The following is a 24,717-nucleotide window of genomic DNA, read 5'->3' as shown; positions in this document are numbered from 1 at the left end:
AATATACAACCCCTTTCACCTATAAGAGAAGAATGGAAAAAGATCATAATGACATATGCAAGCCATGCCAGCTGGGATGCAGTCTTATGTCAGGAAAACCCCACAGATAAAAGGGCACTAGAGGTTTGTCAATACTCCTCTGGTCTTTGGGCTAAAAACCAGTTGAACTGGTCTAGCCTTAAAAAGGAGCTGCGAGCAATATGCCTTGGCATTTCCAAGTTTAAAGACTTTGTCACTTACACACACTTTACAGTAAGAACAGACTGTCAAGCCCTGAAGTTTACTATTCAGAAGTGTGAGTTTGAAGACGCAGCCATGGTGCATTGGGTAATGCAACTCAGCTAATATTCTTTTGATATGGAGTTTGTCAAAGGAGATAAAAATAGCTTTGTTGACATGCTCAGTAGAGAATTTCTTGAAGAACATTCAACGCACGCCTTATCCCTGAATTTTATCCGAAGAAATTAACAAGAAGTAGAAATTGAAACATCCACTAGATGGGTTTCTTTCAATTTACAGAAGAATCTGTTTGACCATAAGCATAACTGGATCCCAATCAAAGAAGTCAGACAGAGAATTGGTATACCATACAAATGGACAGATCCACTTCAAGATGAAATGAATGAATAAGCTTTAGAGGCTCTTGATTATCTCAGACATATTGGAAGCATAGCCTATAGGCTAGAAAGAGATGAAGAAGATAGTACACGGATCACTAGTTGCCACATTAATCTAAGAAGATTCTGCAACTTTATGGATCGAGACAACTTTGATGAAGAACGGCAAGAACAGGCATTCTACACAAGTATGGGATTACAAAATTTTGTAACTAATTTATTTTACTCTGTGCAGTTCTCCTTTTGGTATGAGCACATGCCAGTCGAAGATATGGAAGAAGAAGATCCACTTCCAGAGTGGTTCATAGAATGGTGGAAGATTTATGGATTATCTCCATTAATCTTAAAACCATATTCCTTCACCTTATTAAAGATTCCTAACTTCACTCCGTAGACACCATGCCTGAATCACTATTTTGGAGATAATAATAGAGAGGACTATTCCCATTTCTTTCACTCTTTTATAGAAGATCTTTAGATGCTTGATATGTTCAGGAATGTTATCAGAATGAATCAGAAGATCATCTATATACTTCTTTAAAAATTCATCCATACCTTCAAAGGTTTCATCCATAATTCTTTGGAAGGCGGATGGAGCATTGATCAAGCCAAATGGCATAATGTTCCATTCAAAATGACCTTCAGGAACAGAGAAGGTTGTCTTCCATTTGTCTTCTTCTTTGATCCCAACCTTCCAGAATCCAGACTTCAAATCGAATTTAGAAAAGATTTTTTATTTGGAAATTTGTGCCAGAATGCTTGATGGTTTGGGCAATGGACAAGCATCATAATCCAAAATGGAATTCAGGGGCTTATAGTTAACAACTAGTCTTGGCTTACCCCGGGCCTGTTCAACATGATTATTTACATAAAATGCAAAGCAAGCTATAGGGCTCTTGCTTTTCCTAATTAATCCCTTTTCTAAGAGATCTTTGATTTCTGATTTGCATGTCTTTAGTTGCTCTTCATTCATAGCAACAGCTTTAGATCTTCTGAGCTTGCCATTAAAATCTTTCTTGAGTGGCAAATCTACTTCTTGCTTTTTTATATGCCAAAATGCATTCGGACCATCAGAGCAACATTCTCTGAATTTGGCTGTTATATCTGCAATTTCTCTGGCGTATTTTCCATTGTTAAGAAGTTCTTCTGCTTTTAGAACTTCTTTCTTCACCTCCATTTTGGCTAAGAGGTGTTCCATCCTTTCAATCCTAGATATTCTATTTGGAGAATTAGGATTAATAAAAGGAAAGAAAATTTCTTTTTCATCTAGGCTAACAAAATAACCATACCTTCCTGATGCTCGATCTAGCTTGGTGCCATGCTTCTCAAATTTTTTGAAGAAGGGAGTCCCAAGGTACATGGCACAGTCTATTCCTGGGACTATTGGACAGACAAGATGAACTCCAGTGGCTTATGTCAAAAAGATATTTACATCTGCTTCATTCTTTGTAGGAATAGTTCCACTGGTAGTTATCACCTTTGGACACTCTGTAGGCCTCCTTAAATGTGCTGGAACAACTGTATCACTGACAATGTTTAGGCGAGATCAAGTGTCCATCAAAACTTTCCAAAACTCTGTGTGATTTCCAATTTGTACCTTTAGTTTGACACAGTACATTACATCTTGGTTTACATAGTGGCAACTCAAACCCGATCTTTCTGCTTCAGACTCATCATCTGAATCTTTCTTTTCAGGACCTAGTTTAGCAATATAAGTCCAGTTTTCTTCTTTCTTGGAGGCTTCTAGTTTAGAATATGAAGAAGCTGCATTTGCATGAAGTAATTTTACAGAAAGATCTCTGTTATTTTCTATGCATAGTATTTTATTCTCTTTTACTGTTTTCCTCAGTTCTTTAATAGCCATATGCATAGCAGGCAATGTTTGTGGTAGATCTTTGCCAAATTCTTCATTCTTGAATTGTCTCGTTAGTTCTTCTACTGAAAATAATGATGTAGGGGGAACATAACCTCGATTTGAAGATGACTTTGAGGTTTTCTTTGAAAGATGATCAATTAGCATAGATCTGTACATTTCTTTTAGCTACTGATCACTCACTGCCATCATCTGAGTGAAGAGATTTCTGCTAATCTCATCATCTTCACTTTTCATCATACTTATCATATTGCACTTGCAAACATCAGGGTAACTACAGTTACAATCATTACAATTTGTGCAATAGGGGTCTCTACAGTATTCTTCTTCTTCTGAGGAAGAGTCATCTGCAAAGTTCAATTCATTCTCTGAATTTGAATCAGAGGAGATTAGCTCATCACAACTGCTTGGGAGGTCAAAGTAATTTACTTTACCTTTTTTGTTCTTATAAGCAATTTTCTTTTTAGAGAACTCTTTCTTCTTCTCAGGACATTTATTAGCAGTGTGTCGTTTCTTCTGGTAGTTGTAACAAATTACTTCTTTGGAAAACGTTTTTGTTTTTCTGTATGGCTTCTGTTTTATGTGCTGAATGTCTTTTTTGTGGTGAAGTGGGGAATTCTTCTTGGACACAAAAATGAAAAACATAAGTCCCTCAGCCTTATCTCACTTCCATGGATTGACTACTGAAGACCCTAATACCTTCTTGTTTGAGTTTGTTGTCCTTTTTCGAACCTATGACTATGCAGAAGACGAGCAAAAGTTGAAACTCTTTCCCTCTACCCTCAAGGATGCAGCACTCCGCTGGTTCATGGGGTTACCTGGAAACAGTATCACAACTTGGGCTCAGATGTAGCAAGCCTTTAACAACAAATACCGAGATTACTGTAGGTCAAAGGAAACAAAGGGAGAAATCTTTCGGATGACCATGGGAAGTGATGAATCTTTAGAAGACTATGAAGAAAGGTTCCAACTTAGTTATAAAAGGGCCAGGTGCACACTTGACCCCGAATCTCTGAAGCTGGTTTTGCTCTGAGGAGTCCCTAAAGACCTTCTAGATACCCTCCATTTTTTGGCTGGGGGAGACATCTACCAGCTACCTCATGATAACATAAATAATGTGTTTAAAAACCATTCTAGGGCAGCCCGAAAAAGAGGTAGGGGAAGTCAACTTTTAGCCAATTCCCTCTTATCCAAAAATGAGTTTGCAAATCAGATGGAAGACCCCAAAAGTGAGATGAGATAGACCATTGCCATGCAAAGGAATACCTTCTGAATCCAGCAGAAGCAAGAGGAAGCTGAGAGGGCTTTGGCCATCTTTTGTCCCAGATGCACTAGAAAGCATCCTAGGAATGAGTGTCCATTGCACTCTATAGAGGTGTGTTTTGTTTGTGAGGCAGACCACCCTACAAATCAGTGCCATCCTTACCCAGATTCAAAGCTATGTACCAAGGGGTTGAAGGAACCACTGAACCACTCTACTTCATGAACCAAAGGATGCCACATAGACCCAGACCTTACCAGCAGGGAATGCAAGGGACATCCCAGACTTATTACAACCCCAATCAATCCACTCACATACCTTCTTGGGGTCCCCCTACTCATCCTTCCTGGTCCACACCCCCTCCTTGGTCATATCCATCTCAATACCATATTCAACCTGCTTCTCATTCATTTCATTCTCATATTCAACCACAACCTCAGTGGAATGCACCTCATCAGGGGTGGATGCCCTAATAACTCTCCTCCCACTCTTTTTCCTCCACCACCCGCTCAACCACAACCATTACCTCCTACTCCTCCAAGACCACCTCAGATACCTACTCAACCGAACCCGAACCCCAATAATAGATAGGCCCAGCAGGTATATACTAGAGAGACAACATTCCCTACCTATGTTGTGCAGATTCAGGAGATCAACCTACGATCTGGGAAGGTCCTCCCAGATATCCAAACTCCTCCTAAGGAGGATGAGGAAGAGAAACAGGAAAGTGAACCCAAAGCCATTCCACCCTTTCCTGAGAGACTAACTGGAACTATGCAACCAAACCTAGAAGAGACTAAACTTCTGGGAGAACTTAAACAGTTATGTGTAAAAATACCACTTCTCCAAGCCATAAGAGATGTACCAATATACAAAAAATTGATCAAAGAGAAGTTTTTCAAGCACCCAGACAAGCGCAAGAAAGATGCCCCAACTATCAATGTCATAGGACAACTGTCTGACCTGATGTTGGGACAAGTAATTTGTCCAAAGTATTTGGACCTTGGGAGTCCTGTAGTTTATGTCCACATCAATGGCACCATAATCCCCCACACCTTGATTGATCTAGGGGCTGCCATTAATGTAATGACTAGGGACACTGTGCTCCAACTCAACCTTCAGAGTTCCCTAAGAAAGACCTCAATAGTACTGTAGTTGGCAAACCGCTCCACTGTGACTCCTAATGCCGGGATTGTGGAAGATGTCATGGTCTCAATAGATTATTGGGAATACCTTACTAACTTCTTGGTCCTTCAGCCAAAGGCAAAACTCACTGGGTACCCCCTCATCTTGGGAAAGCCTTGGCTAGCTACTGCAGATGCTTATATCAGTTGTTGAGCTGGGAGCATGACCATTAAGAATGAGCATATGTCCAAACAGCTAGTCCTATATCCTCCTGCCCAACCTCTACTAGAACATGACTTACCTCTCTAGTTGGAGGAGGGAGATGAGGATGAATTCTACTCTGCACCATTGTGCACAGTGGAAGCCACTAGGGGAGGTCCTCAAACCGAGGATGATCTTATTGAGAATTTGATTCAAAATCCACCTCCCAATGTGCTGCCATTAGAAGAGTTGGTAGAAGAAACCCAAGCCAGTGCTTTAGTGGATCTATGTGTGGCTGATCCGACCTCTCTCCGAGTTAAGAATGTGGAATTTTTCCCTGAAAGAACCTTGAAGATCAACTCATCCCTATCCCCCTCTCAGGAGAAAGAGTTGTGTAGCTTATTGAACAGCCATTTGGATGTTTTTTCTTGGATTTATAAGGAGATGAAAGGAGTCCACCATTAAGTCTGTACCCATCACATTTACATTGAAGAGGATTGTAAACCAGTCAAGTAGCCTCAAAGGAGGATGAATCCAACCCTTAAGGATATTGTCAAAGAAGAACTGCAAAAGTTGTTGGATGTAGGATTCATCTACCCCATCTCTGACAGTGAGTGGGTTTCTCCTTTGGTGCTTCTGCCCAAGAAAAATGGGAAGTGGAGAATCTATATAGACTATCGAGAACTTAACAAAGATACCAAGAAGGACCATTTCCCTTTGCCTTTCATAGATCAAGTGTTAGATGGCTTGGCAGGGAAGAAGTTATTTTCCTTCCTAGATGGGTTTAGCGGGTATAATCATATCCAAATCAGCCCGGAAGACTAAGATAAGACCACTTTCACTTGTCCATGGGGTACCTTTGCCTACCGGGTCCTTCCCTTTGGGTTATGCAATGCTCCTGCCACTTTCCAGAGAGTAGTACTGAGTATATTCGCTGAGCTGGTTCATGATTCAGTGGAAATCTATATGGATGACTTTACCCCTTATGGTTCTAACTTCCAAGAATCTCTGACTAACTTGAGGAAAGTTTTAGCCAAGTGTATTGAAATGAACCTGTCCCTCAGTCCTGATAATTGTGAATTCCTAATGAGTGAAGGGACCGTGCTAGACATATAACTTCTCAACAAGGTTTACAGGTGGATCCCAACAAGATTGCTATCATCCAAAGGGTCCTGCCTCCTAAAAAAGTAAGAGATGTTCAGAGTTTTCTAGGCTTAGCAGGATATTATAGAAGATTCATTAAAGATTTCAGTAAGCTAGCCTCTCCATTGTTTGGTCTTTTGGGAAATGATGCTGAGTTCATATGGACTGACAACTATCAAGAGGCTCTGGATGCTTTGAAAGGTAAACTGATAATTGCCCCAATCTTGAGAGGTCCAAACTGGGCCCTACCTTTCCACATTCACACAGATGCCTCGAACAAATCCATAGGAGTAGCCTTAGGACAAGTTGAAGAGAAGCTACTGTATGCCATTATTTTGTTAGTAAAAACCTGTCCAAGGCAAAGTTAAACTATACTGTAACTGAGAAAGAGCTCTTTGCTATAGTCCATTCCTAAACAAGTTCAGACACTACATCACTGGCTATCAAACATTCGTGCATACTGATCATGTTGCAATTAGGTATTTGATGAATAAACCTAATGTAAACTTTGGCATCATTAGATGGTTACTTTTATTACAGCAATTTGATTTGACCATTGTTGATAAGCTAGGTAAGGAAAATGTTGTTGCTGATTTTCTATCTAGACTAGATTTTCCTGCAGGTGAACATGGGATGGTGGATGATCAAATGCCAGATGAACACCTATTTGCTATTTTATTACTCTCTCCATGGTTCGCTGATATAGAAAATTATTTGGTTTTTCCTCAGTTCCCGCCATACCTGTCCTCAAAAGAGAAGAGCAAGATCATGAGGAAAAGTGCCTCATTCACTTGGATTGGGAACAATCTTTTAAAACTTGGCCCAGATCAGATTTTGAGGCGGTGTGTCAGGGAGGAGGAAGTTTTTGACATCCTCCTAACCTGTCATGATGGGCCCTGTGGAGGCCACTTTGCAGCAAAAAGAACCACCTTCAAAATTCTACAAGCAGGGTACTATTGGCCCACTCTTCATCAAGATGTCAGAAGATACATCAACCAATGTGACAGATGTCAAAGGATGGGGAAACCTACTCCAAAGGTTGAGATGCCCTTGCAACCTCAAGTGACTTTCGAGCCATTTGAGAAGTGGGGCATGGACTTTGTGGGTCCTATCAACCCTCCTTCAAACAGAAGTCCTACATCATTGTGTGCACGGAATACCTAACAAAGTGGGCAGAAACAAAGGAAATCAAAGCAACAACAAAAGAAAAAGTAGCTGAGTTTTTGAGGGAAAATATCTTCTACAAGTTTGGCTACCCAAAAGAATTAGTCACAGATCAAGGAAGTCATTTTACCACTAACCTGACTGAAGACCTACTCACTCATCACAAGATTAAGCACAGAACTTCCACCCCTTATCATCCGCAAGCAAATGGACAGGTGGAAGTTACTAACAGGGCTTTGGAAGGGATTTTGACTAAGGTAGTGAGCAGCAGCAGGAAAGATTGGGCAGATCACTTGGTTGAGGCCACCTGGGCCTATAACACTACTTGGAAAACTACAACAGGTTTCACACCCTATGAGCTGGTCTATGGGAAGAAGGCTTTGTTGTCCGTAGAATTTGAATATAACACATTGAGGTTGGTAGCTTAGCTGGACCTAGATCTCAGCCATGCACAACAGGAAAGATTACTTCAGTTGAATGGATTAGATGAATAGAGAACGTAGGCCCTTCTCCACTCAGAGGTAGTCCAACTTCAAAGAAAGATATGGCATGACCAACACCTCAAAGAAAAGAAATTTCAGCCAGGAGATTGGGCGCTGTTATATGATTCAAGATACAAGGATTTCAAGGGAAAGCTGAGGACAAGATGGCTGGGACCATATACAGTGGAGAAATGCAATGACAATGGTTTAGTCCTTATCAGGACCATTGATGAAGAAGCCATCCCCATGCTCGTCAATGGGCATCGATTGAAAATCTACAGGAAGCCCCTTTCTAAGCAGGAGTTCATTGAAACTCTGGGTAAATCAGTGTTGGTAGTGGAGTAGGTCCCTGTCTCCACTCCACCCACACCTTGAGCAAAAAAAAAAAAAATAGAAAAAAGAAAAAAGGAATAAAAGATCCATGGGTGAAAACCTCTTGGAGGTGCCTAGGGTAGACAGTGAGGGTGAAAACCTCCTGGAGGCGCCCTAGCTGTCTCAGACTAAAAAAAAGAAAAAGAAAAAGAAAAATGAACCTAATTTATGTTGAATAAATTGCAGGTTGCAGGAAGGTCATTACAGGTTTTAGGAGGATCACACAAGAAAAAGACAGAGGACATGACCAGGCTGCATGCATCCCTCACAATCCATTCCTCCATGACCATTACCCTTTCCCAAGATTTGGTCTCATTCGGTACGAAATTTCACCTCCTATAGAAAACTCTGTATCTTCTACAAGAGGATCTTGTAGAATCTACATAAAAGCCAAAATTGATCTTAGAAGAGAACTCGAGGATTGGGAATCTGTCTATGAGGCCTGTAAACCTCCCTGCTTCCATCCATCACCATATGTCTCCCTTTTCCATCTTTTTACACCTCCATGGCACTTGTTTTTATGTCCCTACACAGTCACACACATAAATCTTGTTTCCTTCATGCTGCAAACAAAAAATTTAATGACAAATCAAAGCAGCAGTTTTTTTCACTCACCATACCTGATACCTTCCATCTAGATTCCTTATCAGCCAAGACCCTCATTAGCAGTTGTAGCCCTACTCATTTTAGCTTGAATTTCAGAAGGAGAAGCAGCTACAGGAAATCCTACAGGATTCCTGTAGCAGCTGATCCCTCTGAAAGACATACTCCAGAGACAGGGACAACAAAGTATGGCATATGAAACATGCATGGAGCTCTATTTGAACATGTGAACATCAAAAACAGCCCGAGGCCGAGCATGCAGAGCGCAAGCAGCAACAACAATGAAGAAATGGGTTCCAAAATCCGAAATATGCATAACATGGCCACGACTACACAGGTAAGTGCCTAAACCTATTCCTCAATTACATGAATCATATTTCAAGGCTGCATGACTATGGGAATGGTTCAGATTGAATAGAATCGGTGGCTACTTAACCAGCCACCCTCGATTAGTTACACATCCTTGTGGAATCCAAACGAGCCCCGTCAAATTCAAAATTGTCGATCAGATACGCAACCAGCATGTGTGGAATGTCCATTCAGGAAGAAATATTCGGGACTGGTAGTGGTGGCGGTGGATAACGGGAGTAAGGGAGGTGATGGCGGTCAGATGGCATGCAAAAACATTATGACCGTGACGTAGGATCAATGGTCTGGTCTGGCCACCTCATCTCCTCACCACGAATCACGCTCGTAGTTAAAAGATAGCTCAGTTGAAACATTCACCACCCTTTGTTCATTCTGCACTCACGACGTTCTCGATTGGAGTACGCATCTACCACTTCCAGAGAAGCTAACCAGTTGTCCTCCACCATTTTTCTGCCTATTTTTTGAAAATCTCCCACCTATCGGGCTCCACAAGAATCACAGTTTCATTCTACAGGAGCTGGGAGATTTTGCAGGAAGGGTTCTACAGGAAAGGCAAAGAATAGCTCTGCAGAAAGAAAACCCAGGATTTTTATCGAAATTCAAGATCAAAATGAGGTAGGGTCGGGAAAACTTCTTTGTGCATGATTTGTTTAAGTAAGGTGGTGAATTGAACACGACAATAGATTAAAAAAGAGTGAAAGTATGCCTGCAGATTTCCCTGAGTCTACACAGTTTCTTTTTCTCTCTGCATCTGAAATCTCCTCATCCTTTTTCAAATTCTCCTGTAAGAAAGATACATGAAGTAGTAAAGGCCAGCCTCTGTGTGTGTGTCTGTGTGGGAAAAAACGAATGTGCATATCTACCTACGTGCTGAGAAAAGAACCTGTGTCCTTATCCTCTGTTCTCTAGAAAAAATTATTTCTTTTCAAAAACAAAAAGTCAAATTTAGGGTGACAGCAATTTAAAACAGGGGAATTATTGCCATTTGATGTTGTGAAGAAGCACACGGGAAATTCCTTCTTGGGTTCAGAAAAAACCAAATTCAACTATCATCTGTTTTAGTGATTGACTGTTTTTTTCCACCTGAGCATTTTCTTTTCTGGTTAAAACACAAAAAGAGCACTCAACACCATGCCAGGAGGATTCATAAGGAAAGAACCCTTAAACTCTAGCAAATTGCACGAGCACCCTAAGGTGGTGGACCTTTTCACCAAGGCAAACTAGATATTCTTCTTTGACAGAATTCAGGGTTATGATGAGGAGGTGATTGAAGAGTTTTTGATGTCCCTAAGACCACATTCGAAGACACATGTCACAGTTAGTTTTAGGGATTTGATCCTAGAACTTACACCTGATTTCATCAGTAGAATTACCGATCTACCATTGGGGCTCCCTTGGAGCAAAGAGAAGAAATCATTAGGACAAGTTGCTAGAAAACATTTTTTCTGCCTGAGGAGCATCTTGTAGAAGATAAAAACGGGGTTAGAAGGACAAGCTTGCCTCCTCTCTGGAGTGAAGTAAATTATCAAATAATGAAGTATATCACATGTGAAGGGAGGTTCAGTATCATTTATGGATATCATTTCAGGTTGTTACATGAATTGAGGTATGAGATGGACTTGCCTCCAGCTAGAAAACTGAGCATCCCATATTTCCTCCTTCAGTCTTTAATTGAATGTGGTACAAAGCTAAATGCAGGGGTCCCAGATCAGTTGGCCCACCATGGGCTCATCAAACTATTGGTGGAAGATGCTTTACACACCTATACTATCCCCATAGCTTGGGAAATCTTCAGAAATATGTCCAAGGATGATGACATCAGAACTTTGGCTGAGAACATCAGCCCATCCAGCAGTGATGAGGGGGAGCAAACTGAAGAAATTGAGAAGAACAATGATGAGGGAGCACAAGACATTCAAGCAGAGGGAAAAACAGAGGAAGAACAAAAGGAAAAAGAGGAATTTGACAAGACTGTTGAGCCTAAGACAAAGAAGGAAACAGTAGCAAGAACAGAGAAGGGAAAAATTACATAGATTGGAAAGAAAATTCCAAGGAAGACCAAAAGAAGACTACCATAGCCAAAGCAGGCACTCAGCAAGAGAAGGAAAAGACACACCCTAAGATATCAGTGACATGGGCAGAAATAGTGGGCATAGAGATTTCTATAGGAAGTGAAGGAATATAACAACAGAAAGAGAAATCCCTTGAAATGTTGGCAAGGGAAGTGCAGCTATGCTTCCTGCATTAAGCACACTTACAAAACAAAAAAGAAAAAGAAAAAGGCAAACCTCCATGTACTTTAAATCTAGAAAAAGCACCCGGATAAAGGTGGGAGAGCCCCAGCCTCCATCAAAGGAACCTATCATAATCACAAATGCACCTACTGAACAGAAGGAGGAATCCCCTCCAAAATATCTATCACTTATGAAAGAGGAAGTCCCAAGACTTCCACCTGGAAGGAGAAAATCAGACTGATGGACACCAAAACAGTTCTACAGGAAGCTGAGACTTCTCTACAGGAAACGTTGTCCAAGTTAAAGGAGACTGAAAAATTGGAAGAGGAGGCAGCGAAACAATCACAAGAAGAAGACAAGACCGAGGAGATACCTAAACCAAGCCCTCAGCCTAGTTTGGGCTCATATTACAACTTGTTAGAAAGTGGGAAGATCATCCCACAGAAGTTTGTTGTACCACTTTTCTTTGCATTGGAACAAGAACGGGTTAGGACTCACACTTGGATGAGAATTTCTAAATCCAAGGGAGTTGCAGACATAGGCCACCTGGAAGAACAGCTGAAAGAATTGAGAAGAGAGTTGGCAATGGTGAGACACACTGAAAGCAGTAAAAGAGCCCAGCTACAGGAGAAAAATGCACTGCTAAAAAAGTAGTTATAGCAGCAGGAAGCTCAAAAGGCAGACATAAATCTCTGAAGAACAACAACTATAGGAAGGTCCCCAAGCAGGAAAATAAATAGCACAAGAACAACAGCCAAGGGAAGAGGCACAATTTGATATGGAAATATTGATAAAGCAGTAGCAGGAGAGGGGGTCTCAGGCAGCAGCTGAAATACTGATGCTAAAACAACAGCTGTAGGAAAGAGAAGCCCAGATGGCCTACATGGCCAGCTGGGCAATGGAAGCCTTGCAATGTAGACAATCGGCCAAATCTTATGCATTGTATCTTAAAGACCAATGGCTTCAATTTCAAATCAAAACATTGGCCCAAGGGGGCACCATCCCTTTCCAACATTATGGTCAATTTATGCATCTGTGTGACACTAGTCTGGCTAAGGATAAGGAAAATTTAGCAGATTTTTATTTACATAATATGGCACTCCTTGATATGAACTTTTGGGACCCCAATGCCACATTGGGAGATGTACAACTCATGGCTATGGCTTCCTGGATGAGCCATGAGGAAAAAGGGCAATGGAAGTTCAACAAATCATGGCCAAAGAACTGAATGAGCCCTTGCTAACCAAGGCATAACCAGAAGACCCCTCAACCCTAGTATATGCTTATCAGCACCTTGCCAACAACCCTTAAGTTCTCCCAGAATGTCAAAAGGCAAGCGCAAGCCATCGCCCATTTTGAGGACATGGAAATATTAGTTGGTGATGATTGTCTTCATGCTTGTATGAGGAGATGGAATACACTATCCTATAGCTTGAAGATAAGGGAGTATCACTCCCCAACCAGAATGAGAGAGGCTTTAGCAAGAGTGCCACTATATAAACAGTCAATGCAAAACCTAAAGGCCAACTGGATTGGCCTAAAGTTCAGTCCTCCACTACTCTTAGGACTATTGGAAGGGGTCAAGGAAGAAGAAGAACATAGGCAATGGGAGGAAATAGACGTAAAGGCAGAGTTTCATGATAGAGAAGAGGACATCACCTCAAAATCATGGGATGTCAGGGAAGTAGTTAAGGCCATCAAGGATGAAGAGCTGGATTAGTTGCTCAAAGGATGAGCAACCCATTCAACAAGGGGGTGATGATGAGCCCCAGAAATGGGTAACTTTATGGGCTCATTTTGCCTATTATTCTCATTTAATCCACCATTTTCCATTGTTTTACACATGCTTTTGAATATATTTATGTTAATTGAGTGAATGCGAATAGTTACTTGACCACAAAGTCTAATATGTGCTCGTTGCAGATTTTTGGACATTTTTGGACCAAGATCAAGCATTTATGAGTAGATTGGCAGCCAAATACAAAGAAACAAGGCTGAGGATTTATAGGAGGGGTGTCTCCTGCACTAAATGACCCCTTTCTCGAGTTCTACACCATTAGCTTGGAGTTCAACAGACCACCAAAGATGATTTCAAGGGGTAGCCGAGCAGGTCTAGTGAGGTGGCTGATTAACTGTAGTTTTGGGCAGCCAAGCTCCTAAAGTTAAGGAGGATTGTTGGGAGTCCTCATTTGCATGAGTAGGAAAGCTTCAAGGCTTAGTAGTTTAGCCAATTGATAGTCTATTTTCGCACTTTAGTGCACCCCTGTATCAACACATTTTCGAGTTCTTCTTACAGATAGTTTTTGTGATGTAACTATTATTTTTTTGATCAATGAAGATGAATCCCACTTTGCACCAACTTTGAGCTTTCTTAGGAGGTTGCATTTCTTCGGGTTAGGCCCAACCCAAGTTCCCAATACCTCCTTTGTGTATTTTTATGTGTTTTTCTTACATTCATAGAATAATTTCTGTTATTTAGGTTAAAATCTTGCTGTATTACTTAGGTTGTTTTTGATGATTAAGATAGTTGTTCTTGCTTCAGGTTGATTTGATAGTTTGGTAACAAAAAATATCCACAAAAAGGCTATCAAGTAGTCCTTGATCTCACTTCTCCCTCCTTGGTACGATGAACTGAGACCAAGGCACACTTGCTGCCACAAAAACACTGTTTTTGCCTTCTAATGCAATTGCTAGTGTTAGATTTTAAGTTGGAAAAGTTGATATCAGTTGTGTTTTCATGTTTAGATCTGTTCTTGCTCAATATCCATAGCTTTTTTCCATGATTTCTTGTCTATAAACTTATATTCATCATGTTTCTAGTTTTTAGGTCAGATTAGGTCAAAATAGATAAATCTCTGTTTTTTTTAGTCTTTGCTTGGATCAGTTTTGGAAAGTAGTGTGCAAAAAACCTGTAAGACACTCCAGCCTATCCTTCCTCCATCATACAACCTACTCCAGTCCTTCGCTCAAGATTTCTTTCCCTCATTCGCCACACTTTCCCAACTCACCCTAATTTCTACATTTTTGTGCAACATTGCTTCCTTCATCCTTGAACAGATCCAACCATCTTCATCACTCCTGAGCTTCATCTACTAGATCCTAGACCCCTTAACATCCTTATCCATCCTTCATTCCCACTTTCCCACCGTTTTTCCACCATCAACCCTCTAAAAACCACTTTCGGCCTGTTCTTGTAGAACTTCCTGTAGAATTTCCTATAGATCCCCTGTAGCCTCCTGTAGAAGTTCACGCGAGCGACTTTTCAAGATCTGAGTGTGGTGAAAATCTACAGAAGGATGCTAGGGACCCCTTAGGTCCTCTTCTCACCTTCCCAACCTCCTGCAAACACCCACTCCATTTCCTTTCACCAATAAACCTCTGCACAGTCAAAAATAGTTAAAACACATGCATAATAATTCTGCATAAAATTACTCAAAAATACAAAAAGATGGTTTTTCCATATTTCCCTTCAAAAGTAGCTTAAACACATGCATTTTACCTTTTCAAGATTCAATGGCATCCATTTCAGCAGCTTTCATCTCTTTTCTTTCACAAGTAGGGTTAGTTGGTAAAACTAGGGTTTACTAGGGTTTGCATTTCCTTTCAGCTTTCATCTTCTTTCTGCAAGTATACTAGCCTCCTTTGAGTTAGCTTTCATCCATCACAGTTAAAAGCTTCTTCTAAGAACTCATAGAAATTGGCTTAAGCTCCTAGCAAACTTGTGCCAGCTAATCAAGTGACAACCTGCAGTCAGAGCTAGTATTTGTACATATAACACCATCACTTCCAAATTTTTTACGAACTACCGGGTTGATAAAAGTAAAATAAGGAGTCCTAGGAGTTGCAGCATCATTACTACAATACTAGAGCTCACCGGATGGTTGGTTAAATCGAAAAATTCCCCAAATACTCAATATTTGATTCATAAAATAAAATATCTCTATACACTTCGAAAGATATTGTTAGATCCATAAGGGATTAAATAGCACAATGAAAAAGAAGACTAGGGGTTCAACCGAAAACCCGCTATCACTTCTAGATCTAGAGTGTTTCTCTAATCCAAATATTATTGCAGGATAACTATACATCAATAGATCCAAATCACGACAAATGGAAATAACAATTTAATTAACACCAATAGAGAATTAAGAACAAATAAATCAATTCTTTTTTACCATAAAGAGCAGAAGAATAACACCATAAAATATGTAACCCCAAAATATTCTTTATTAGATCCAAAAAATATTTGAGTACAAACTTCATCAAATCTTTGTTATCCAATAGCTCGACATTACAATCATGATACAATGAGGTTCTTAGAGATTAATTTATATAAAAATATGAGAGATCTCTCTCCAAGTGGAATGACTTGATCCCAAGTGCTAATGGCTAGATATAGGAGGAAAATGGCTAGACCTAAGCAGAAAAATTCATAGCCCTTGATGTCATCTGCACAAATCTTGAGGAGGATGATTTGTTTTCCTTTAAGGAATGGCTTCATGGAGAAAAACTTGTATCCCAAAGTCATTTGGACCACAAAAAATATCTTTCATCCATTTTCCTTGAAATTTTCTCATTCAAAATAACCATCTTGGACCATCCTCTTAAAAAAATTGATTTTCCTAGACCATTCATTGTGTTATAGGACCAACGAATTTTTCTTAGGACTTCTTTTGCTTGATTTGTGGAGATTCCATACATTTTTGACTTGAATCTCTTATTGGGAAAGTCCACTTTATTTTTTAATCATTTTCCACTTGGAAAGAATTTTTATTTTTTTCTCTCATTTTATTTTTTGGCTAATTTTTGGCTAATTATTTGCCATTTTTTACCAAAAATGATTTTAAAAAAATCGGTTTTGAGCAGTAAATACATATTTTTCCACCCTCAAAGTGTGTTTGTGGTGTAGACATCTAATTTTGATTACTCATACCCTCTACAACTTCTATAGAAAAAACTTATCACATTTTACGTCAAATAATTATTAAAAATCCTGACCAGTGGAAAAAAATTTAATAATTAAAAAGTGATACTTACACTCATCCAAATTCTCTGAAACTTTAGATATGATCTAATATGGTAATACACATTAATTCTAGACATTGGGACTCACCTAAGACTCTACCATCAAGCATAACTCTAGTTTTGGGGAATATTTGGGAGAAAAACTCAACTGATTATAAGTGTTGAAAAACACAAATAATGGGTTGAGGAAAAAAAATCCCTATAGTGAAATCACTTGCTAATATATTCCTAAGCTATCTAGGACTTTTACATGACTCTTTTTTCATCATGCTAGAATCATTTTTACAATATTCTCGTAGGGTTGTAGAATCTGTAATACAAAATTGGTGAACTTTGGAATTATGGAAGTTTGGAATTTTGGCATTCTATCATGTTTGGATGATGTTGGAATGATTTTGAATGTGTTTTCATCGTGGAACCTTTGACAAGTCTTCAAATATAATTTGAGTGGTTAACATCTTGCTCCACATGGGGACACATGCTTTGTTGAAACATAACTAGTGTTGGTCTTCATGATTATGGTGTCATAACTTGATGTTATCATTGTAATTGTCAAAAGAAAGAAAAGAAAAATATTTATTTTTGTAAAAGAAAAATTATTTATACATGGGTTTCTTGTCCATGGTTTTTGTCCTAGGTTGTGCACCCATTGAGTGCTCTAGAGAGTCAAAGTCAAAGTCATAATGTGAAACCCCTATAAGGACTATATATATATATATATATATATATATATATATATATATATATATATATATATATATATATATATATATATATATATATATATATATATATATATATATATATATATATATATATATATCTTTGTGTGTGTGTGTGTGTGTCTATATAGCATGTCCTAAAAATGTCTAGAGACTATCCAAGAGATCATGTCGGCTAGCCCTAAGGGTCAACCTAGAAGAGGTTGAAGGACCCACTCAAATGATTATAGATTGGAGAGGAATTCGTCCTCCAAAGACACACTTCTGAATTAAAATTTCTCAAGAAGATTTGAGGAAGAACAAAAGTACGAAAAATAATGAAGAAGGACAGCGAATCTGGAAAAGTGTTTTGGTCTAGAATTTGTGGTTTATCTCTCTCTTTGGCGGCCGAATTCTCTCTGGAAGGAAAAATTGCTTTAGAGATGAATTTGAGGAGTAAGGAATAGATCTTGTTTGGGTAGCCAACCCGGTCTCTTGGTGAATGGTCTAATGTCCTGGTCTTGGAAGTCTTCATTGAAAATTCTATAAAAATGAGTTCTTTAGGTTTTCCCCTTTGGATGGGTTTTGCTATATCTTGGAGCCTAATTTATGTCTTTCTTTGTTTGCATTATGATATTCTTGTTGGCATTTATTTTGATGATAAGAACAAATAATAATGATGATGATGAAGTGATAATATATCTCAAGTAAATGTCAATGTTAAAGAGAAATCATGTAATAATCTAACCTTAATGGATGCCCTAGATTTCTTAACATGGTATTATAGGTTGGTTAGCTTGTTTAACGATAAGAAGAACATCATAAAGGGCTTAAAATTGTCAAAGATAACTTTGATATTTAGGACTAAGCTCCTAGAAGGCAGTAAATCAAATTCTGGGCACATATAAATCCCTAGTCTATGTGTAATGGCCACAGGTCAAGAGGAGGAAAGAGTGAAGGACTTATAATCTTTGTTTTGAAGCACCAATAAGTTAGTTTGATATCCCATAGGAGGTTGATTCCATTGACATAAGGACCGAACCTCTAGGCTTTATAATCTCCATTTAAAGAAGTTTGAAATCTCTGTGCCACCACAGAGATCCGATTTTTTGAGCATCAATTCCTTACTGAAACTATTGTAACCTCCAAGTAGGAACTGATATTTATAAGCATAAATACTTAGTTGAAAAGGGAGTTGATCCACCTTAAGTTTTGAGCATATCACCTAAAATTAGCCGAGTCTCCTACATTGAGGTCCTGTAAAGGAAGAGAAGCTGAGACTCCCTATGTGATCAAACGTTTTCGATGGTGTTAATTTGAACCAATTAAAAAATGAGCCTACTTAATAAGCATAAAAATATGATCTTAGACATCTTGTTGATCTAAGAATATGATCAAATGTGAAAGATGTCAGTCATAATCACAAAGGATGAAATCTATATTTTTAACAATGAATCAAATACCTTATAGCATATATACTCAATTTGAAATTTGATCAATCACAAGGAAAGTTGACCTTGTGACACCTGTTTTGAGCATTCAAAGTCTAGATAACATTTCCATCCTTGAATTTTTTATTCATCTTGTAGAGATAACAAATTTAAGGAATCAATTTTGGGTACACCGAAATACCCTACACAGTCACTTGAGAAGTTGACTTGGACAACGAAGTAATAGGACAACTTTTGGAGCCATATTTGTGGTTGTAAATGGTATTCATGTGAAGGAAAAGTCCATTTAACAAACCATGTCTGTGATTCTAGAATCCCTAACCAGAGGGTCATCCCTAATACTCAAAAAAAATAATCATCTCTCCTTTATACATTATGGAAAACGGTGGGACCTGGGAGCTACATGCAGTAAATGAATTCAAAAATGGTAAATATATGTCCAAAGTCCTATAGGAAAGAAGTATTACCCTGAAATTCTGAAGCAAAAAGAACAACAATATTGTTCCAGATTTTTTAAAAGGAACACTTGGAGAAGCAGGTCCTATCGGAAGAATAGTGATATCGATGTTTGAAGCCTCATTGTAGTAAGTCTTAAAGATGGCAGAGGATCAATATAGATTGCAATACTTTTGTGATGATACCGTGACATCTAAAATTGCAGGTATGTAACCATAAGGTATGTATGGCATATTTTTTTTTTAAGTGTCCAACATGCAATATAGTAGGGTTGATTGATTAGATAGGGTTCGTTGAAATTAGTAAAACCCTAGTCATATAAAAACCCCAATCTTGTTCCCTCATAGTAACCCAAATGCTAGGCATTTAGGGTTTATAAGCAATTTAGGGCTTATGAGAATGGATAAGGTTAGGGTTGCACCTAAAACCCTAGAAGTACAACCTTTAAGTCTCATGATAACCTTAGATCTCCAAATAGATATCATTCTCTTTTTATATATACTTTATTAAGGATACTTGTCAATAAATGGTGCATGTACAAGAAGTAAAGAAAGGTGGATGTGTTGATCCTTTGTCTTAACAAGCATTATGGAAGGAGGGAACTGTATAGACCCTTGGATCCTCAAGCACCATGATAGATTCATGATATAACTATGGAACTATGGATGCCTAGTACATAGCAAGGAGAAGTAGAAGTTGAAAATACCTCTACTATGGTTAAATATTGTAGTCAAGCATTGTAATTATGAAAAGATGCATCATATTATGCAGATGGCAGCATATGAGAACCATATGATTGAAGCATAAAGGGCCCATGACATCATTATAGAAGGTTGAAAGATAGTTGAAGTAAAAGTCTACATTGTTGTAGCAGTCATTATGATAGAAAGAAAGTAGCTCATGATATCCTCATTAAAAGCATGATAAGGCAACCAAAGAAGTAGCATATATGGTTGGAAGAATGTCATCTAGCATGATAAAAATATAATCATCATACATCATCATCATTAGAAAGGAGCATTTGTAGGATGAGGATCATCGAGATCCTCTACTAGAATCTTAATAAGAAGGTTCACCATATTTGGAAAAACAAGTGTCTCATTGATGGTTTACATTCCACCTTGTGTGGGATCCTTTGTTTAAAATGATGATGATATGACGATGTAGGAGTTATGCATTATTGAAGTAATTTCAAGCAAGGAAAGGAAGTTTCTGAAGGAAGTCTAGATGAACAAAAGAAGAAAAAAGGTATGTATGATTTTGATAGATTAAGTCATGTCATTATTTAGTTGAAAAAAAACATGGTTGAATTCTCTATCGTATGAGCATGATGGAAAAAGAATAGTCTCTTCTTTATGCATGAAGGTATACATCTTGAACTAGTTCACATATTGATAAGATGAAATCAACATAATATGTCCTCATATGAATATAAGGTGGTTGACAAGATGAAGTAACTATGTATAGAAGTTACTTGGGTACAATATGTGAGGAAAGGAAGAAGGATTCATGTAAAAGTTGCAACTGTGATAATATAAGGAATCAACATCTGATGATTGGAAGGATCTGGTATGGCATCTCCATGGGGAAGGTGTGAATACCTTGATAAATATGTGAAGGAAGGATACTCTTGACATTAAAATTCTTGGAGTCATGTTTGCAAATGTGCAGGATGTTGATGTTGCAAGAAGCAAATGTCAGGATGAAGGGCCATCGTAAAAGGTAACTTTGATTTGATGTTAATTTTTTTTATTTTTGAACAACATCTGATTTGGGTTGAAACAAGGCTACTGAAAGAGAGTTGTAAATGTCATCTACAACTAGAATTCATTTGATTGGATGGAATATCCTAAAAGAAACATGACCTGGAAGAGGTAAAAATATGAAGGAAAGCTAGATGTGGAATAAAAGATTACTTTTCTATGAAAAGAAGGATGACATGACTATTTGTTCATTGAAGGAAAGTGGCGGATGGTTGATGCCCTATGAGTAAAAATCTAGAAGATGAAGGCTCCATAATGAAGAATATGAACTTTATGAAATTGAAGGGAGGAGCCCTACTAAAAGCTAATAGTACCATGATCTCCACAAAAAAACAAATAGTTGTTGTTGATAAAAAGTCCCTATTTAAGAGGGGGCTTGGACAAGTCTCTAGATAAGAGGGAGCTTGGGTAAATTCCTTTTATAGGAATGAGTATATCTTCCCTAGTTGAGAGGGAGAGATAGACACATAATTCTTGTCTTCATATTGTGAAGAAAGAATGGAGGATTGGGTAAGTATCTAAGACTAATTTCAATACTCTTTGAGGATGAGGTATGGCATCCAAGATAAGAGTAGTCGAAGAGGAAATTACATGAGGATGTTTCATTCCAAGATAAGAATTTTCCTAAAAGGACATAACCTATGAACACCCAGGTGGGGTATGTAACTTGAGATACAATGATGATGGTGTCTATCAGTCATTGGTATCGTCAACATTGTGCTCCAACCTTGTGGAGAGATAGAGATGTTATTTAAGGCCTTGCTATGTGAATTTTTTTGTTCGTATGATGAGATTCTCTGACATAAGCTAAGAGAATAACTTATGAGATGGCTTACCAATTTGGCTCTTCTTATGAGAACTTTTCAATGGAAGTATTTTCCTTGTACCCATTGTCAATTATGAATACCTCCCTAGTTAAGAGGGAGTGTTGAAATGTAATTAGTGTATGTGTTCATAATTATAATTTCATGACTTGATGTAATCATTGTAATTCTCGAAATAACTACTCAATATGGTCTTTGGTACAAACAGACATTGGGAGTGATGCGTCAAGGCATCACCGATGCAGATTGGGTAGGGAGTCCTTCCGACAGGAAGAACACATCAGGTGGGACCTTCATTATTGGTTCAATAGTGTTTCTTGGTATCACAGGAAACAAATATTAGTTGCACTCAATTTTGCAGAAGAAGAGTACATGGCTGCTAGTACTTGTGAGGCTATCTGGATGAGGTAGATTCTTGCCTTTTTGTTTGGTCAGCAGATGGATCCAACTATGATTTATTGTGACAATAAGAGTTGTATCAAACTCTCTGAGAATCTAGTTTTTCATGATCGGTCCAAGCATATTGATATCCAGTATCATCATATTCGAGATTGTGTAGAGGAGAATTATGTTGTTGGAGTACATTCCCACATAGGAGCAGGATGCAGATATTTTGACAAAGGATTTGTCAAGATGAAAAACCGAGTTTCACAGAGACAGGATCGAGGTAGCAGATAATCCCTTTCTTGTTGAGAGGGAGTGTTCAAAATAGCTACAAGAAATTCTAATTTAATTTTTCCTTTAATTAAATTAGGAACTAAATCGAAATTCTATTCTCATAGAAACTTTTAATAGTTAACTTAGTTAATTGGACTTAGTTGGAAGTCTATCTAGAGTCATGTAGAGTGATCCATAAATTTTAGGGGCCTAGGTTGAGTTCTTTTGCATTGTAATTAATTAACTTAGTCTAACTGAGTTATAGTTAGTTAAACTAGTTCTAGTTGTTGGAGGAACTAGTAGGAGATCTAGTAGTGGGGACATACACAATTGCAACTTCACTGCTCCACTAGTTAACTGAAGATTCACTCATAAATAAATCATGCATGTCAGTTCAGAGGAAGATCTAGTTGAGATTATATTTCAGGGATAGTGTATTATCAGTTGTGTAATTTTTCGAGTTTTACAAATAGTGCATGCAATCAGTAGAAGGCCTATGATGGATTGGGCAATTATTGTGAGGGATTTTCCCAATTAAATATGGGCTAATTTTCTTAGGAATTGTGCAAGAAAGTAGGGGCTTGGTAGGCAACAGAATTGGATAAGTTTTGGCTTGAGCTGGTTTGTGAAGTAGAGAGATAGATTGTATGTAGGAATTGTTCGGGTTGAACAAGCATTGTATTTTCATCCCAGATCTTCTGGTTAATGCAATATAGATTATCGGTTTTTTGAGCATTTTCTTTCCCCAGATAAATATTGTGTAATGTGTGATTGAAATTATTCCTTTTCTATTTATTGTTTTCATCGATCAATTTTGGTTTCCACTGAAGAGTAGAGTAGATTCTTGTCTTGTGTTTAACATATCACATAAGTTGTTGAATCTATAGTAAAATTATACATATAATAATGATGAAGATGAAGTGATAATATATCTCAAGTTAATATCAATTCTAAAGAGAAATCATGTAATAATTTAACACTAATGGATGCCCTAGATTTCTCAACACACTTTCATGAAAGTATGCAAGAATCCAAAATCTGCATCCAAGTCCAATAAAGTACATCAAAAATATCCATTCAAATATAAATCTAGAAATATTCATAAAATAAAATATTGAAATAGAAACTCTATTCTAACATATTGAAATATAAAGTTATTCTAATACTATGAAATAGAAATCTAGTCTAAGGACATGAAATCGAAATGTTGAAATGAAATCTAATCTAATAGAGTAGGGTTAGAAATACAATACAAAGGATGCCCTATGGCATCATATGACTTCTTTGTAGAACAACTTGATCATTTGGGCATTTGTAGGTAATTCAAGTGGCTCTCCATCTAGTGTGCTCAAATGAAAGGAATTTTGTCCGGCGGGCCCCCTGATGATGTAAGGTCCAAGCCCCAAGTTATCGAACTTTTCATGATTTATTGGCTTCTCGTTTCTACAATCCTGTAAGAGTACCATATCTCCTTGTTGAAAAGGCATAACTCTAGAGGATTTATCAAAATTATTTTTAACTTTTGCTTGATTTTTACAATTATGCTCAAATGCTCTTCTTTTGGTTTCATTCAAATCCATTACCTAATCAATTCTATGTTGAACAATATCTTTCTCAGAAGTAAAATTTTGAAGGATTCGGTAATATGGAAGCCTAAGGTGCACAAGTAAAGTAGCTTCCAAGCCATATACAAGTTCAAAGGGACTTTTTCCAGTATAATTCTTCTTTGTAATCCTATCTACCCACAACGCATACTTGATTTTACTATCCCAAATGTGTTTATTGTACCCTACTACCTTTTTGATAATGTTTATTAAATTCTTATTACTAGATTTGGCAAGGCCATTACCCTGTCGATAGTAGTTTGACGAATGGGATAAAATAATGTCATACTTGAAGCAAAAATATGAAAACTCTAAAGAACTAAAAGCCTTGGCATTATCGATGGTAATATTGGTTGGGACCCCAAATTGAGTAACAATCTTATCTTCAATAAAGTCCATAACAACTTTCTCAGTGGCATTTTGTCAAGTTATTGTATGTTCTATGCTTATAACAATTTACTTCTTTTTTCTTATTATATTCCATAGATTAGCAATCACATGTACATAAAGTAAAGTGCAGATAGAACATTAAACGATCGACAGAAAACAAGCCAAGACAAGAGACACAAGATGTGGCGACTAGCCAGGGACAAACCCCACAATGTGTGGGGAAACACTTTGATAAAATCTTATTTTATCTTCAATAATTCAGTAGAGAGAAATAGTACAATAAATCTGATTTATATTAGTAGTAGCAAACCCTAGATCAGCAGCATCAACATTAGCGGCTTCATCATCAAAACTAGGGCAGTCGATATCTCACAAACCAACCGTCAGATCGGCTTGATTCCA

General features: G+C 38.0%; 1 protein-coding gene and 1 pseudogene across 1 annotated transcript; both read right to left on the bottom strand.

The window, feature by feature from the left end:
* Positions 1-1,350: 1,350 nt before the first annotated feature.
* LOC149177553 (uncharacterized) lies at positions 1,351-1,794 on the bottom strand. The gene has a single exon (XM_089421788.1). The coding sequence runs from the start codon at positions 1,792-1,794 to the stop codon at positions 1,351-1,353; it is 444 nt and encodes a 147-aa protein (XP_089277914.1).
* Positions 1,795-2,735: 941 nt separating this feature from the next.
* LOC149177552 (AUGMIN subunit 6-like) overlaps positions 2,736-24,717 on the bottom strand; it is a 98,312-nt pseudogene continuing 76,330 nt past the window's right edge.

Source organism: Pinus tabuliformis, chromosome 4_1 (genome assembly GCF_031772625.1).
Source record: "Pinus tabuliformis cultivar Carrire ecotype Pingquan chromosome 4_1, CPIR1, whole genome shotgun sequence".
In the NCBI taxonomy this organism is placed as follows: Eukaryota; Viridiplantae; Streptophyta; class Pinopsida; order Pinales; family Pinaceae; genus Pinus; species Pinus tabuliformis.
Note: the sequence above shows the minus strand (reverse complement) of the source record. Positions and strands in the feature narration are given on the sequence as shown.

Bases quoted from the DNA above. Each gene is read 5' to 3' on its own strand.
- LOC149177553 (XM_089421788.1), bottom strand. From the start codon at position 1,794: ATGGAGGTGAAGAAAGAAGTTCTAAAAGCAGAAGAACTTCTTAACAAT.